Here is a 17,079-nt window from a genome sequence, read left to right on the forward strand (position 1 = left end):
TGAAAGTACTTGTGTTTAAATTTCGCGAAGTGCTGTATTCGGCTGACCACTGTTCCTAGCACTATAAATAAATTACTATTAATGTACCTCAGTGAAGGTGTGAACTTATCTCGCACTTACTTAGCTGTGCGCGTGTCATAAACAGCAACAACCGAAACAATTGTACTAACACTATATGTTATGATTTACTTATTCCAAATCATTGTTGTGGCAAATCAATAAATATTTCCGATTAATCAGGGATTTGCCCTATTACCATGAAGATTTTTGCTACGTTAGAACATACCTAGTACTTTCCATTCTTAAAATGTGTTTCATGAGTAATATCAAATCCTTGTATTTATGAATCATCACCTTGTATTTAGGAAAAAAAAAAAATGACTTGCAGTTAATACAACACTTAGGTCTAAATTAAAAAGATTAGTTTCCATACCTGAATCATCCAATAAAACGTATTTCTATAGGAAGTTTCGAAGTCAAACTTACTTTTTCGGTGCAAATGTTGAAAAGTACATGAAGATTAGTTTAGCTTTGAAACTATCTTTGGGAGCATCTTTATTGGATGCTTAAGGAAAGGAAATTAACGTTTTTATCTAATAAATATGCATCTCATCGTTTCTTTGAGTAATTGCACTTCCAGAGTATTTTGGAAGTTGGAAATGTCTGAATTGGATACAGCATATTCAGTTTAGTTACTGTACATTTGTGACAAATTCTCTTCCCTGTATTGTAAAGCGGATTAGCTCGTGGGCTCAGGCACTTTGTACACTTCTACACTTAAATAAAATGTGCAGTGACGTAACCATAAATAAAGTTTGCAAGATATTTCTATAAATACCAATACAGGGTTGCGTTTTTGTATTTCAGATAATGTGCTGTGGTACAAGATAATCCGATGGTTTGCACAATGAGCTTCTCAAGCGATGAGGTCAATTTTTTGGTCTATCGGTACCTCCAAGAGTCAGGTGAGTACGCATTAGTGTTTCTTCTTCTTTTTTTTCTCTACTGAACTGAATGCTAAAGTTGTACTAATCGAAAACACGTAGAGTGCAAATTACACCGTGAACACTTCAGCAAAGAATTGTTGCCATCCTCAGCACAAAACCGTTCTGAAAATCAATGTTGCTAGACAAATTAGTCCGTTCACACGATGTAGGAGGTCTTTGTAGGTATATGGAGAATTTCCTGTGTGTGTGTATATATAAAACTCTACTTCTGGAAGTGCATAGGTTATTGTATACACTAAAGGTTAATAGCAGTGATAGTAGTTCATCTGGCAACGTTAAGTTTCTGAAAGCGTCCGTACTGAGGATGGCAGGGACTCTGCTGAAACCCTCACGAAAAATTTCCGTCTGGATTATGTTTTTTTATGAGGTAGCCTTAGTTTAGTATTTAACATGTATCCTATCAAATCATTTAGTAATATCCAAAGTACATTATAAAGTACGTTACCGTATTCGCGCGAATATAGGCCGCAGCTAAACTTTTAACACGAGATTATAGAAAAAGTAAATCTCGAATATAGGTCATACTACTAAATTTACGAGAAAGTTGTGTGTTGCAGCTTTGGATGTGTGTATCAGTCATTCATTCAAAGCCAGTGTAGAAATTAAATCATGGAAAAAACAACTTCGATGCCAGGAGGCAGTTTGTAACATGCATCTGTGTCAGAAGTGTGCCGTTAGATTTTGGCAGCTTGGCGATCAATATCGGAAGAACTTGTCATGAAAAGTTAAAAAACCTGGAATTTTCAATAATTTTGATTAGACTGATGAGACCTTCGTAATAGTGACTCTGAGCAGCATTTTGGATCATCTAGTGAGGGTGAAGAATCAGACGTTGGTGATGCTGAGATGGTGGGAAGTGATTGTGCTTGATTTGGGTGGGTACAAACAAGCTGACGCAGTATTGATAAATAAAGTTGCTTTATTTTTTTCAAGAACAGGTACTGTATATAAATATACCGCATATATTATACATACGGTATAACAAAGATACATATTCCTGTTAAGAAAAGTATCAAGTGTACAAATGATTTTTATGCCAGTTTTATTGCTATTATCGGTACCCAATGAAGGTGTCAATTTTTGCGAACAAGATAAGTTTTACTGTTATTTTCTTTTTAAGTCGTCAATGGTTTACACAAGTAACTGCAGTAACTTGTAATGGTATTAATTTCAACCCATAAGATACGTGTACATGCCATTTTGAAATTGACGATTTATTATCTGGGGGGGAGGGGGGAATCTCGACTATAGGCCGCACTATGATTTTTTAAGCCAAAATTTTGGAAAAAAGTGCGGCCTGTATTCGCGCAAATACGGTAATTCCTAAATTACCAGTTGCAATGTATAAAGTATAAGTATTTCTACCTCGCTACGTGGTATTTTATTTCTCGGTAACTACTGGCCGGATCTGAATGAAATTCGGTGGACAAGAGCCCATGGTCTAAGGATTAAAGGTCGGTATGTTTTGTGGCCGAGCTTGGCTCGCCTTGTATGTGATACTTCATTTTCCGGTAACTACCGGCCGGATCTGTACTAAATTTGAGAGGCAAATAGCCCATGGGCTAGGGAATAAAAATTGCTATATTTGGTAGTCTGGCTTGGCTCAGATTATGCATGATTCCAAACATTTTTTTTTTCAATGGCATTTTGCTCTTGATAAATACTATTTAAGCCAATTCTGAAAGTAGGCGTGTACTAAGAAACATGATTGAAGAAAGTAATTGTAATCACATTAAGGTTATTATTATAACTCAAAAATTTTTAAACGTAATTTTGGAGGTGTTTTGGATTTTATTGTTGCTTTTCATGGGTAGTTTTGGGCTTGGGAAAATTCAACGCCCCTGATTCTACCAATTTGGAGGGGTTTTTTTTTTTTCATTACTCTTCTTTTTCTTTTAAGTAGTATGTGAATCACTTAAAATTACGAGTATGTGTATTACCGTTAGAAGACAGATGTAATCTGCAAGTCAACGTTGTAATTTTTTACATGTAGTACATATATAAATAAATAAGCTACTTGTTTCAGCAAAATAAAAAAAAAAAATATCAGTTATTACTGGCAACCAATAGCCATATTTTATAGGACCATAAAATTAGTTTTTTTTTTTTTTTTTGTGGTTTTCTCGAAAAGTACTCATTAGATTTTCTCAAGCCTTATTCCATGTGAAATGAACCAATGCCATTTGCCCTTTTGTCATGGATTTTCTTCATATTTTTTCTTTGGGTAGATACCCATGAGAAATGACCACAGGAATATTTGCAGATTTTTATCTCCTAAACGGACCTAAGGAAAAATAAATGAAAATCTGGCATTTTCCGAGACTTCTGCCGCGGAAAAATCGACACGTAATGTTAAAAATTACGTAACTCCCTTGTTTTTCGGCCAATTGAAGTGTTTCTGGTGTCAAATTAAAGCTAATAGTCTCTACTATTCAGAACTACTGTTGAATCAGAAAAAGTGGTTCATAGAAAAGAGATACAAACTCTGAAACACAATTTATATGATTTATATGTGATTTTTGTAAAAAAAATCATATCTGCTAAATCACTGAAAACACAACCTCCACATTTTTACCTCAGATTCACCTAAATATGTATGTTCAATAGTGCAAAAATGAAAAGGGTGTTTTTTGTGGTTTGTCAGTAAGAAATTATAATGCAGGGACACGACTTATGGCACGTTATTAACATTTAACATTAACATGTTATTAACTATAGAAATGTTGCATTTTGTTGGAATGTTTACTACATTGGTTACATTTGGCTTGGTTGAGATGAACGCGTAACGTGCAAAAATTAATATATTGAAACATTATTTTATGAATACGGAAGGGTATCATAAATATTGAAGGAAGTCAATTGCAATGACATTCTCGCTCGCTCACTCCCCATCACACATACCCACGTTACTATTACTAGTGGCTCTAAGGACCAGGTGCCTCACGTGAATTTCAAAAATTGCGCCGTATAGAGTGGATGGCCGCCATTTTGAAAAAGTTTGCCGCCATTTTGAAACTGTACATTGGATCACTTGATTGTTAGATACACTAAATTTTATGTCTTTTGCTTCTATTCTCAAAATTTCAAGTCAAAATACTGAAAATTACGACCTGGAGTGTAGATGGCCGCCATTTTAAAAATCGACCGCCATTTTGAAAGTTGACATTGCTCCACTTTAATGGTACGCACAGTAAATTGTATATGTCTTATGCTTCTATTCATAAAATTTCAAGTCGAAAACCCGAAAACCGCCCTATAGCGTGGATGGCCACCATTTTGAAAATCTGGCCGCCATTTTGAAATTTTAAGTCTGTTCTATACTATAAAGCAAATTTCGAGCGTCTCACGGTTCTTACCTCAAAATTTCGTGATATTTTGTAATATATTCCTTGTTTTTTTTGCTAAATACACAGTGGTATTGAAATAAGACACTGTGTCTTGGATACTCCATGATTCAGGGACAAGGGTTAGTATTTGGACTTTCTCATCAACACTGCTGGCAGAAAACTTTGCGCTAAGTCTCTCCATCAGACTTTCACAATCCTTGCATTTTTTGTCTTCATCCACCTCATTCTTACAGGACTGGGGCCCTTCAGTACCAAAAGCGTTTGCTGCTAACCCTGTGAAACTGGCAGCAAGACGACTAGCCTTATGTGTTAAGTATGTGCCTCTTCTGTCCACTTTTCTTTTGGTAGCTTTCAGTGGTGAACAGTTAAGTAATTCATACGCTTTATTAGGTTTTTCTGAGACAGATTCATCTGGTTCGTAAGCGTCATCAGAATCAAAGTTGATTTCACTGTCCGATTTGCTGCTGTTTGCTATCACTGCTTTCCTGCAAGATATACACAATTTTGTGCCAGGAATTAGTTCAATATCTGTAAATCTTCTGGAAAATGCCAGCGAAATAGATTTTAAACTTTTCACTACTCCTTTTCTTATGCTTTTAGAAAAGGATCAATGCATGTTCTCTGCCTGTCTTCATAAAGAGATAAATACTGCTTTAAATGGAAATCACAAATAAATTTCAAGTCAGAACATTTGGCTCTAAGTCTGATAAGTTCCACATCACTTGCTTTCATATCACACACGGAAGTTACTTTCCTGTCTGGAACTTCCTCACATTCCTCATACTGCCTGCAAACCGAACACTGGTCACCTGGTTCCATTTGTAACATTGTTAGAGTAAATTCGAAATACCAAATAACAGTCACTCAGTAACATTATATATATATATATATATATAATATATATATATATATATATATATATATATATATATATATATATAAACTAATTGCCGAACGTCAGTGAGGCTCCTACTTGGACTCGATCTGCTTTTGGATTTTCCTGTGTCTGTCTGTTTGTATGTCTGTCTGTACCACGCTACAGGGCGCAATTTTCGGTATTTTAATACGAAATTTTAGGATAGCACTACGAGATACCCTAAACTTGCTGTATAGATTTTGGCGGTGATCAAAAGTAAAATTTCAAAATGGCAGCCATCCACTCTTTACGGCGCAATTTCCAGTCTTTTAACACGAAATTTTGAGGTAAGAACCGTGAGACGCTCGAAATTTGCTTTATAGTATAGAACAGACTTAAAATTTCAAAATGGCGGCCAGATTTTCAAAATGGTGGCATCCACGCTATGGGGCGGTTTTGGGTTTTCGACTTGAAATGTTATGAATAGAAGCATGGACATATACAATTTACTGTGCGTACCATTAAAGTGGAGCAATGTCAACTTCAAAATGGCGGTCGATTTTTAAAATGGCGGCCATCTACACTCCAGGTCGTAATTTTCAGTATTTTGACTTGAAATTTTGAGAATAGAAGCAAAAGACATAAAATTTAGTGTATCTAACAATCAAGTGATCCAATGTACAGTTTCAAAATGGCGGCAAACTTTTTCAAAATGGCGGCCATCCACTCTATACGGCGCAATTTTTGAAATTCACGTGAGGCACCTGGTCCTTAGAGCCACTAGTAATAGTAACGTGGGTATGTGTGATGGGGAGTGAGTGAGCGAGAATGTCATTGCAATTGACTTCCTTCAATATTTATGATACCCTTCCGTATTCATAAAATAATGTTTCAATATATTAATTTTTGCACGTTACGCGTTCATCTCAACCAAGCCAAATGTAACCAATGTAGTAAACATTCCAACAAAATGCAACATTTCTATAGTTAATAACATGTTAATGTTAAATGTTAATAACGTGCCATAAGTCGTGTCCCTGCATTATAATTTCTTACTGACAAACCACAAAAAACACCCTTTTCATTTTTGCACTATTGAACATACATATTTAGGTGAATCTGAGGTAAAAATGTGGAGGTTGTGTTTTCAGTGATTTAGCAGATATGATTTTTTACAAAAATCACATATAAATCATATAAATTGTGTTTCAGAGTTTGTATCTCTTTTCTATGAACCACTTTTTCTGATTCAACAGTAGTTCTGAATAGTAGAGACTATTAGCTTTAATTTGACACCAGAAACACTTCAATTGGCCGAAAAATAAGGAGTTACAGAATGTTTAACATTACATGTCGATTTTCCGCGGCAGAAGTCTCGGAAAATGCCAGATTTTCATTTATTTTTCCTTAGGTCCGTTTAAGAGATAAAAATCTGCAAATATTCCTGTGGTCATTTCTCATGGGTATCTACCCACAGACAAAATATGAAGAAAATCCATGATGTAAGGGCAACCATAAAATCTTATATTGGTTCATTTGACATGGAATGAGCCTCAAGCATCTCATTATATTCACTTCAGTGTCATTTATCGATGGTTGTATCTTACCTTTGGACAAAGGTATAGTTACACCAAAATTACAGTTTAAGAGAACTTAAGTTTAAGAAAGTCTAGTGTTATAATAAGAAGGTTGATAAGAATATACATTAATATCATTTTTATCTTAATATTGACGTCGTTCTGACAAGTCTCTAGCTCCTTGAATGTTGGAAGTTTTTTAATGGATTTATACAGCAATCTGAACAGTAAAAGAAAAATGAAATTATCTGTATAAGGAAGAACATTGTTCGAAGTGGGGCTATGCGGAGGTATAATATACCCCACATCAAAAAAATTGATTAGCGCCCCCCTCGTTCATTGGTAACAAGAGGTACGCTTATTCTGAATTGTACTGAAACACACCAAATTTTCTGCTCGCAACACTGAGTAAGAACAAATACCAGTAAGAATATAAAGCGTATATTGGCATTTATTAATATTGCCAAACCGTTTTTGGCAATGGTTTCTATCTTTAAAATAGCTATATTTCAAAACTAATATTTTGGATTTAGTTACTTCTGCCAGAACGACGATGATACGTGGCGTGTAGCTCTCGTGCAGCATTAATTTTTAGATTTACAAGATTTTTTTGAAACAGCATTACGATTTACATTCCCCATACGATTTTGTGTAGCTCGATAGAATCTTCCGTCTGATACATGTCTCATCTTTGAACATCCTTTGTTCCCCCGTTAAATACTAATAATGTAGAATTGATTATTAGTTATTCCAGTATAAATTGGCTTCTGAGCTGTATCTGGAATTTGGCCCGGTTTTTGAAAGTATTTGCTTAAGAAGAAATGTAGGAGGAGAGGTATACTTTTATGGCCGGCGACTACATAACATTTGAATTGTGCATTACTGTTACAATAACAGGGTTAAGCAATATGAGTACTCATAGGCGGGTTTTACGGCGCAGGTTGCGCTCATGAGGTTTTTTTTTTTTTTTGGGGGGGGGGGAGGATTATTCACTGAAAATGATACACTCAAGCCAGAACTATAATACAGTGATGCTTATAAATAAATTGAGTAAAATTTAGACTACAGTAAGTTCTCTTGGTTTTGTTATTGGGAGGGGGAGGATAAATTTTGGAATTGTGCCCAAGCACCGCTGGTAAACTATTTCCAACATGCAGTAAATCTCGCCGTGTTGAAATGCTTATCAAGAAACACGAAAATATTAGGCATAATATTTTATTTTGTATGTGAAACTGAATCTTTGTCGGCTATACAAATCCATACTGTTGAACTCTTTGAATGAATTTTGGATCATAGCCTAGTACTTATGTCCTTTCGGGTTTTTATCCATGTCACTTCGATTATAATGGGTTTCTTAAGGTGTAAGAGGTTTCTAAATTTATACCAAAAATAATAAAGTATCCCAGGAGCCTCTCAGGTCAGGGGGCTAAAAACTCGTCAACTCTGATTACTTTTCATGAACAATTCATTAAAAATAATTATATGTGGTCGTACGTTTTCGATAATTCCGCTTCTAAAGGAAGAAGGGAGAAATCTCGATAGGGCTTTAATTTCTCATTTCGCATTCATAAAATATCGAGAGTAAAGAAACCGTCGAACCTTTTTTACAATTAGGAATTGGGTTAACCTGGTTTTTATCATTGAACTTTTGTTAAATTACACATTATCGTAAGAAGAGGAAAGGGGTTTATGTTTCTCACAAAGAATAAGGGCTGCTGCGCTTGAAACTTTTTGAACATAGGATTTAGTTGAAGTTTCGTCATTTCATTTCGATTCATTTATGCTCCGTAAGGAAGAAATGGGAGCTCAGATATACCTTTCAAATACAGGGTTAGCATATATGATTCATTCATCTTGAAAAGGCTATATTTTCAAAGGTATTACACGTACACACATGAAAGATATATGAAAAGAACAACAAACTCACCCTGTACAAACGTTCAATATGTGTCCCTTTGGTGACACGACACACGTCCAGATGACGCCCTTTTTCTTGCTTTCCCTCCACTGCTACACCCGATCGGAAAGATAATGAACTCGTGCTGCCACCTGGAATACACAATAAAAACCTGGTGAGTTGATGGGTCTTTTCATATATCTTTCATATATGTGTGTGTAGTAGTTGTTTTGAAAATACAGCCTTTTCAAAACGAATGAACCATTTATGCTAATCCTATATTTTCCATAAGCTTATTATTCCCGTTCTAATAACTGTATTCAGCTAACTATATTTGACATATTTCTAAATGACTGAAGGCTATTTAACTAGAGTTTTACTACTTCCAATTCTTAGTTTTTTTTCTCTCTCTCTCTCTCCGGAAGTGACTCCAATGAATTAAACTAGATGTATGAACTGCTATGTAAAAGAAATACAAATTTCACCCGAGCGACGCCGTGTACATCAGCGAATATGCTATTTCATAAAAGGAATTTTCAAGTGAATTTCAGTTAATGAGAAACAAATAGAAAAGGCTAATACTCACCGCAAAAAAATAACAGTGTTTTCTACATGTAAGAAGTAGCGCTTTCGGAAGAAACTTCTTCCATGATTAGCCAGCTTAAAATTCAAAAAGGATTTAAAACATGAAGGAAAATATGGAAAGGTAAAAAAGGTTAGAAGGATTGATATAGGTGAAACACAGATCTTCTGTCAAACATTAAACACATGGGAATGGGCACTCACTATCATGTACACTGCTGTTCACTGTTTTCTTTTCTTGCTTTCCAGATGGCGAAAGTATGTAGTGAAAAAATTACTCCAAGTCATATTTATTTCTGCTCTATCCAAATTAAGTATAGGTTCCTCTTTATTTATGTAATATGATTGTTTGAATTTTCGTTCCGTTGATTTTGCTTTCTCAATTAAACATGACTCTGCGATGTTGTGGTTGTAATCTCTAAGATACGTTGCTAGACCAGACAACTGCTGCGGGTTTCGAAACTTCGCGGTACGAACATGTTCAGTCATTCTAGTGCAAATATTCCTTTTTATGTAAACTGTATGCACTTTATCACACTGAATATTTCACCCGATAGACGCCACTGCACTGTAGAGGGTCAGTAAAAAATGCCTTAAAATTTATGTATTTGTCCATGGATTTAAGAGGAACTTCTGAAATTTCTTCTAAATCCATAGACAAATACATAAACAAATTTTAAGGGATTTTTTACTGACTATTGAGGGTGGAATGAAACTAGTTGAGAATAAACTTTTAGAAGTTAAAAAAGAGGGAAATGGAAGAAGTTTTGCAATCGATAGATGGTATTAAAGAACTTAATACTAATGTTAAAATGAAGTAAGTACTGTGTGACGCAGCGGCAAATGACCTTCCAGTAATGACAAAATGATTATGATAGTGATTTTTGAAAAGAGAACATTCGGTGGAGAAAGCAATAATATGAATATAAGATCTTTACATAATTCAAGGCATCGCAAACATATTAGGGATAAAATGACTAGAGCACAACAAAGGAAATCAGGCCATGAAACATAGGTTAGACGAACTTAGGCACTCAGGAAACAAATATCACAGAGAATGTAAAAATGTTATGATATAATAAGGTTGTGCATCAGTTCAGAAATGAAAACACACCAAGTATTAATCATACAACGAAAAAATGTGAGAACAGAGAAATTAGAAAAAGTAGTGGATTTTTCGTAAAGAACAGACATTCGTAATAATCACGCTTCCAAAATTTGCGAGCTCCCTCGCATCATACATACATCAATATTTTTCGTAAATGATAAGTCCTACATTCAAAAAATGAATCTGTTGGAATGACAGATCTTCCTCCGAGAGATCTTTCTGCATTGAAAGAAGGTAGATTAATCCAACATGTGTATCTCACCCTTTCGAATCAGTGTTCTTCTAAATTGAACAGTGTACTAAGATTTTTACTTGTTGGAATGTTGTGCAGTAGTCTCCTCCTCTCATTTAACAACTTCCGCTAAAAATACTCCAGTTTCTCTGGGGGGTCACCCTTGCGCCGCTCCTGTACCACATCCAATTATGCATAAATGGAATCTACGATTAAAATTAATGAACGCTCCCTTTTTACCTGACTTCGATCCTATATTTTGATCTCGAGTTAAGGCTGTTTGTGTACTTTTCCAGTAGTTTTTTCGGCTGGTAATAGAACTTAAAGAAGAGTGCAATCGCGAGCATTTCTAGACCCAGGTTGTTGATCTTTACTTTTTTCTGTTACCTTATTAGGAATCACCTCCCACATGTTGTCACTGTTGTTTAGAAATACAGTCTCGGGAATAATTCTGTACAATCGAGCGCACTTCTCTGTTTGACCTGTGAGGTTGGTACAATACGTGTTGGAATGAATTCACATCCGGTCGAAGAATGAAGTCATTCAATTGCATGTTGAGCTGTTGAACGTGATTCGAAGTGCAAAACATGTTTTCCATATGGGATTCAGAACTTAAAACTTTCACCCCCGACTTGTCAGTTCAGTACATATATATATATATATATATATAAAAAGGTATGGGGCCGCGGTGGCTCAGTGGTAGAGCGTTCACCTCTGGTGCTTGGGTTCCCGGGTTCGATCCCAGCCCCCGCCAAGTGAACTTTGTGGTGGACAAACACCGCGTGCGTGGGTTTTCTCGGGGTTCTCCCGTTTCTCCCACTTTCTTCATTCCACCATTCCATTCATTACTCATCATCACCGTCTCCTTTAGCCTAACCGGCATAACCGTGGGACGTAAAACTCAAATATTTCATTTCATTTTTTCAAAAATGTGTATGAGGTAGTAGAAGAAAGGTAGGCATGCGAAATACGTGGCAAAGAAATCTCTGAACACTATTTTTAAGATGAATACATTTATTAGTATTGTTGGGTGAAATTGCTACAATATTACCGAAATAGACTGACATTGTCCTTTTGCAGTAATATCCCGAGTCTTACTCGGCTTAGGAATGGAAGTATTAAGTTTCTTTTTTTAGCTGATGATTTCAATGGTTTATTGATGTTTACGACCTACTTCTTTAACATTTCGTTACTCGCATAGGTCTGTCCGGAAATAAATGTCATCAACTCTACGAGTATGAAAAAAAAATCTAATAATAATAATAATAATAATAATAATAATAATAATAAGAATAATAATAATAATAATAATAATAATAATAATAATACATGTACATTGAAATTCTTCAAATATTGTCCTCCTGCGTTAATACATCTTTGGCAGCGAGATTTCCAATCTGCAAAGGCATCCTGAAAGGCCTGTTCAGGAAGTGCGTTTAAAACCATTTCACAAGCTGCTTTCACCTTAATTGTTCTGTAACAATGTCCTTTGTGGATGGGGGGGGGGGGGTTCAAACGGGGAGACAAAAAGAAGTCTGCGGGAGCGAAATCCGGATTGTAAGGTAGCCAGGGCAGCGTTGTTAAATTAGATTTGGCCAGGTAGCTGGTCACGGCTAAGGCAGTGTGGCTGGCACGTTGTCGTGATGAAATTTTCATCACCACTGATGTCTGGTCTGACACTCCAGATCTTTGTTGTCAGTGTCTTGAGGACTTCTACGTAAAATTAGAGTTAACAATTGTCCTAGGAGCTACAGCACACGGTGGACGATCCCCCTGATGTCAAAAAACACAATGAGCATGGTCTTTTATCTTCAATTTGTTCATTTGAGCCTTCTTGTGGCGAGGGCACGCCAAGGTATGCCACTCGGCACTTTGTCTCTTCGTTTTCGGAATATCCATGTTTAAGCACCCATGAGAACATTGTCCAAAAAGTGAGGATGATTTTCACACATTTCCAAATCGTCTTGACAAATTTCCACTCTGTGAGATTTTTGGTCATAAGTCAAAATTCTTCGGGCACACTTCTCATGTACAAATCCTTGATCACAATCTCGTGAATTTACATATCGGCCGTTTTGGAATATTTAACATGTCGGCTATTAAACGAACACTCACTTTACGGGCTGTTTGCAAAAGTTATTTCACACGATTCGCATTTTCGTCTTTCGAGGAGGTTGATGGACGTTCAACGAGGCTTCGTCGTCGACCTCTTTACGGGCTTTCAAAAACGCTTTGTGTCATATGTAGATTTGCCTTTGTGATAAACACTTATCTCCGAAGACCTGTAGAACCATGGGAAAAGTTTCTGCTGCATATGTAGAGTTTCACACAAAACTTGATCTAGTATCTCTGTTTCGGGGAGCGTTGCACCGCGACTTGTACAAGAGACGAAACAGAATTTTATGAAATCGACCGTTCTTCACCTGCGAGAACTCGGAGACAACTGAACAAACACTCGCTCGATAGTTGACTTACACGACCATCGATCTCGGCAGAGCGCGATGCAACGTACAGTCGCTTCACAATAAAATGTATGATAAAACTTTCCGGACATACCTTATACAGGGTGTCTATCGGTCACGAAAGTCCGGAAAAGTCACGAAAGTTAGCTTTTGGGTCACGATTTTTTTTTTTTTTTTTTTTTTTTTTTTTTTAATCTACAGACTGGAAAATTTTGTTCTATAAAAGGCCAAAATTCGCCACCAGAAATGTCTTGGTCAGCTTTAGACGCTACCAAATCAGAAGAAAAGCACGCTTCTATCGCATGCATGAGAAGTCGACCTAATTCGCACCCATATTTGCTGTTGAGAATGTTATGAAATTTCGTGCTTTGGTAAAGAAAAGATCACGAAAACGTCACGAAATATTATTTTGGAATTTTAGTAGACACTCTGTTGTAGGTATGAGATTGAAATAATCAAACGTATAAGTCGCATTTTTGAATATGCATGCAGACAGCTTTTATCTCACATTACTCCTATGTTTCAACTTCCCCAGCATAACTGATGGAAATGATATAACGAGTGGTAGTATTTCCCTTTGTATGCGATTGTGTAAAATTGATAGCTGCGACAAGTGGTGTTATCTCCGTTTATAGTACTTTCAGTTGTAATGTATTCTTGCAGTGACTTTGTTTCGTTCTGAGTTTATTCTGTTTCATTTCAGTGAGTTACGTGCTCGTCTTTCTCATTCAGTGTGACTGAACAGGGATGTGCTTGTAATTTAAATAATTGTTCTGACGTCCGGCTAGTTCAAAGATTAAATTTCAAATGATCTAGCTGAAATAGAAGACTTTGACACTGATGCAAAGTCACCGTAGTGACTCTCATTCTAATGATAGTAATGAGAACATGGAAGAAACTTTGAAATAGAACAAAGTGGAAGAAATAACGAAAGTGATCCAAACTACAACTTGGTTTATATTGAGAGAAACAAAGCAAATAAAGGTGGCAAATTGTGCCTCGTCAACAGAACCGTCGAACGTTTCCTCAGGATATGTTGATAAAACTTCTTGAGGTGGAAATAAATTAAATCAAAATAGATTGTTGGAAAAACTTCTTTACCGATGAAATACTCGAGAATATTGTTTGCTATACAAAGCAGTTTATCAGTAGTGTACCTAATGGATTTGATGCAAGTGATATCGATTTGAGTTAAATCCAAATTTCCATATGATTTCTATACCTCGCTATATTGTTACACACAAACATATCGATACTGGAAGATTTGTGGAGAGATTGTGTAGAAACGTTTAGGCAGGTTATGAGCCTTCGGGCATTTAGTTCTCTTGCTATGTCAGGCTTGACCGAACGAAATATAATGAAAGTTGAGCAATTGCTTTTCTCTATTGCAATTAATTGGGCAAGCTATTGTGGATGGAATCGAACGATAAATGAAAGTTTTGGGATATGTCCTTTCATTTTCTTTTGGGAGGTGATAAAATAAAATGTAGTTATAGAATTTGAATGAAGTATTAAGAAGTTTTTACCAGCTAAATCTAAATATACAGTGGGGCCCAAAATAGGTATACAGTACCGTACTGATCAGCTCATTGCATTTCTTACTTTAATTCACCACCTAGACGTAGTGGGCCTTATGCAGAGACGTTGTGACACGTATTTATTGTTATACTAAAGAGTTCGAGTAACATATGATTCCTGCAGTAGTCAGGCCTTTAGTATGACGCTAATCATACGTCAAAACATCTGCATAAAGCCCAGTTTCTTTATTATTTGTTCTTAATATGCTTTTATTTACATCTTAAGCTCGGAAGAGCCGAAGCAAATATACCCATATACTAGAATGTTATACTTGATCAATGTATGGATGTATACCTACTTTTGTGCCACCCTGTATATGCGTTTAGGTATCACGTACAAAACCCTGTTAATCTTATTGTGTAACGGGCCCGCGGTAGCTCAGTGGTAGAGCGTTCACCTCTGGTGCATGGTGTCCTTGGTTCGATCCCAGCTCGCACCAAGTGAACTTTGTAGTGGATAAACACCGTGCGCGTCTGTTTTCTCGGGGTTCTCCCGTTTCCTCCCACTTTCTTCATTCCAGCAATTCATTCATGTCTCATCATCACCGTCTTCTTTAGCCTAGCCGGCATAACCGTGGCCGGCTGTAAAACTTAAGAATTTCATTTATTTATTTATTTTTTTATTGTGTAACGTTTCTTGGTTTCAAAACAAAGATTTGAATTTTGAAACGAAAAAGTACGTACGAAATGTTAAAAGGAACAAAGATTTAATAAAAATTTACGTTGTAGACTAAGAGGAATTTATGCGAACCTTGAAGTGGAATTTAGAAGGGGGAAAAAAAACATTGGATAAAAAGACAAAGTGTTCTCCAGTGTATCAGTTTGATACATTACGACTCTTGTTCGTATAAAAAAGACTCACTGATTTCACATTGTTTTCAATCTTATTTTCTTCTTCAAATGAAGGAAAGTCGTAAAAGAAATTCATGTGGTAGAAATATTTAAAACAAGTTACTGAGTTAGCGTCCTAAGGATATGTACACTCATGTCCAAAATTATTGTCGCATGTCTATAAATATATTTTTGTAGAAATATAATTTAATAACGAATTCGCTCGGTATTTCTTATAATGTTAGTATATGTATAATCGGCAAAGACATGTTTGTGGCAAATTTGGTGTCAAAATAGCAGTAAATATACTAACATTATAATACAATATGTAACAATAAAACGAAAATAAAACTTTCTTGTCCATTTATCAACATTTTGTTTTACTCATTCTAATTTTCGTATTTATAATTCTTTTAGTATGAAATTTACCACAAACATGCACTTCCCGATTATACACATAGTATCAGTTTAAAAGTAGACTACAAATCATTATCAAATTATATTCTTACAAGAAGACAGTTATACAGATATGCGACAATCATTTTGGACATGAGTGTACCATTTTCTCTCTTAACCCTTTATTCAAACAAGAGATAGGAATATCAACCACATCCTGTTTTAATGTTGATCGCTAGAGACTGAAACGGTAGTAGATAGTGAGAAGCTGTTTTCTGCAATCAATTAAGTGGCCCAAGAGTATTCCATCTCAACTTTAAACTTTAATCTTTACTAAACCGGAAGTGGTGTTTCGATATTAATTGAGGAAATATTACGGTGGTGTACACGTTGTACTGTTACTTGTTTAATATAATTTCAACTCTTGATTTAATTTTTGTTTTCTGTATACAGTAGCACTTTTCTATATTTGTCATCATTGATTCCAGAGAGTAGTAGTCAGAAATCAATACCACACAATATCTTCGGATTTATCAGGTTTCACGAAGGAGGATTATTGTTTGTTTTCAGTAGATACAGAAATAAAGTATCACTCTTTTTTTCTTTCTTTAGGTTTCCAACACTCGGCATACACTTTTGGCATTGAGTCGCACATTTCTCAGTCAAATATCAATGGAGCTCTTGTACCACCTGCAGCACTGCTAAGCATTATACAGAAAGGTCTACAATACACGGAGGCGGAAATAAGTTTGGAGAGGTGAGTATATATATATATATATGTATATATATATATATATATATATATATATATATATATATCATATGGAATTACAACTAAAAATGAGATTTCAAACAGTCATGACTTCCTTCCAAAGTAAAATGTAGGGACATTTCATGAAGCTATTTGTCGAGAATAGTATTGTGTGTTTATTATTCATGTAAAGTTGAACTATCTGACAAAATTCAGAATTTTTAAAAATTGTGTTTTCGAGAAAATGGCGCCCAAAAATCGCGATTGTTGAAAATTTACAATTTCTGGAATTGTTTGCGACAAAACGGTTGCACACAGAAGCGATACATTATTGTTTTCTTCTTCGAAAGCGGCTAACCGAGGTCTCACCAACCGCGAAAACAGAATTTTAAAATTCGAACTCGGAATTGCTTCGAAAAAATACTCAAAACTTCGACTTTCAGATAAATTGACGTT

The 17,079-nt window shown here is 35.6% G+C and overlaps 1 protein-coding gene across 1 annotated transcript in view; it reads left to right on the forward strand.

The window, feature by feature from the left end:
• ebi (transducin beta like ebi) overlaps nucleotides 1-17,079 on the forward strand; it is an 89,098-nt gene that overhangs the window by 14,288 nt on the left and 57,731 nt on the right. The window contains exon 2 of the mRNA XM_081769680.1: nucleotides 868-965. Coding sequence (XP_081625806.1) covers nucleotides 896-965 — 70 coding nt within the window. The 5' untranslated portion in view covers nucleotides 868-895. The remainder of the gene's footprint in view (nucleotides 1-867; nucleotides 966-17,079) is intronic.

Source organism: Thermobia domestica, chromosome 8 (genome assembly GCF_964235325.1).
Source record: "Thermobia domestica chromosome 8, izTheDome1.hap1.1, whole genome shotgun sequence".
Taxonomy (NCBI): domain Eukaryota; kingdom Metazoa; phylum Arthropoda; class Insecta; order Zygentoma; family Lepismatidae; genus Thermobia; species Thermobia domestica.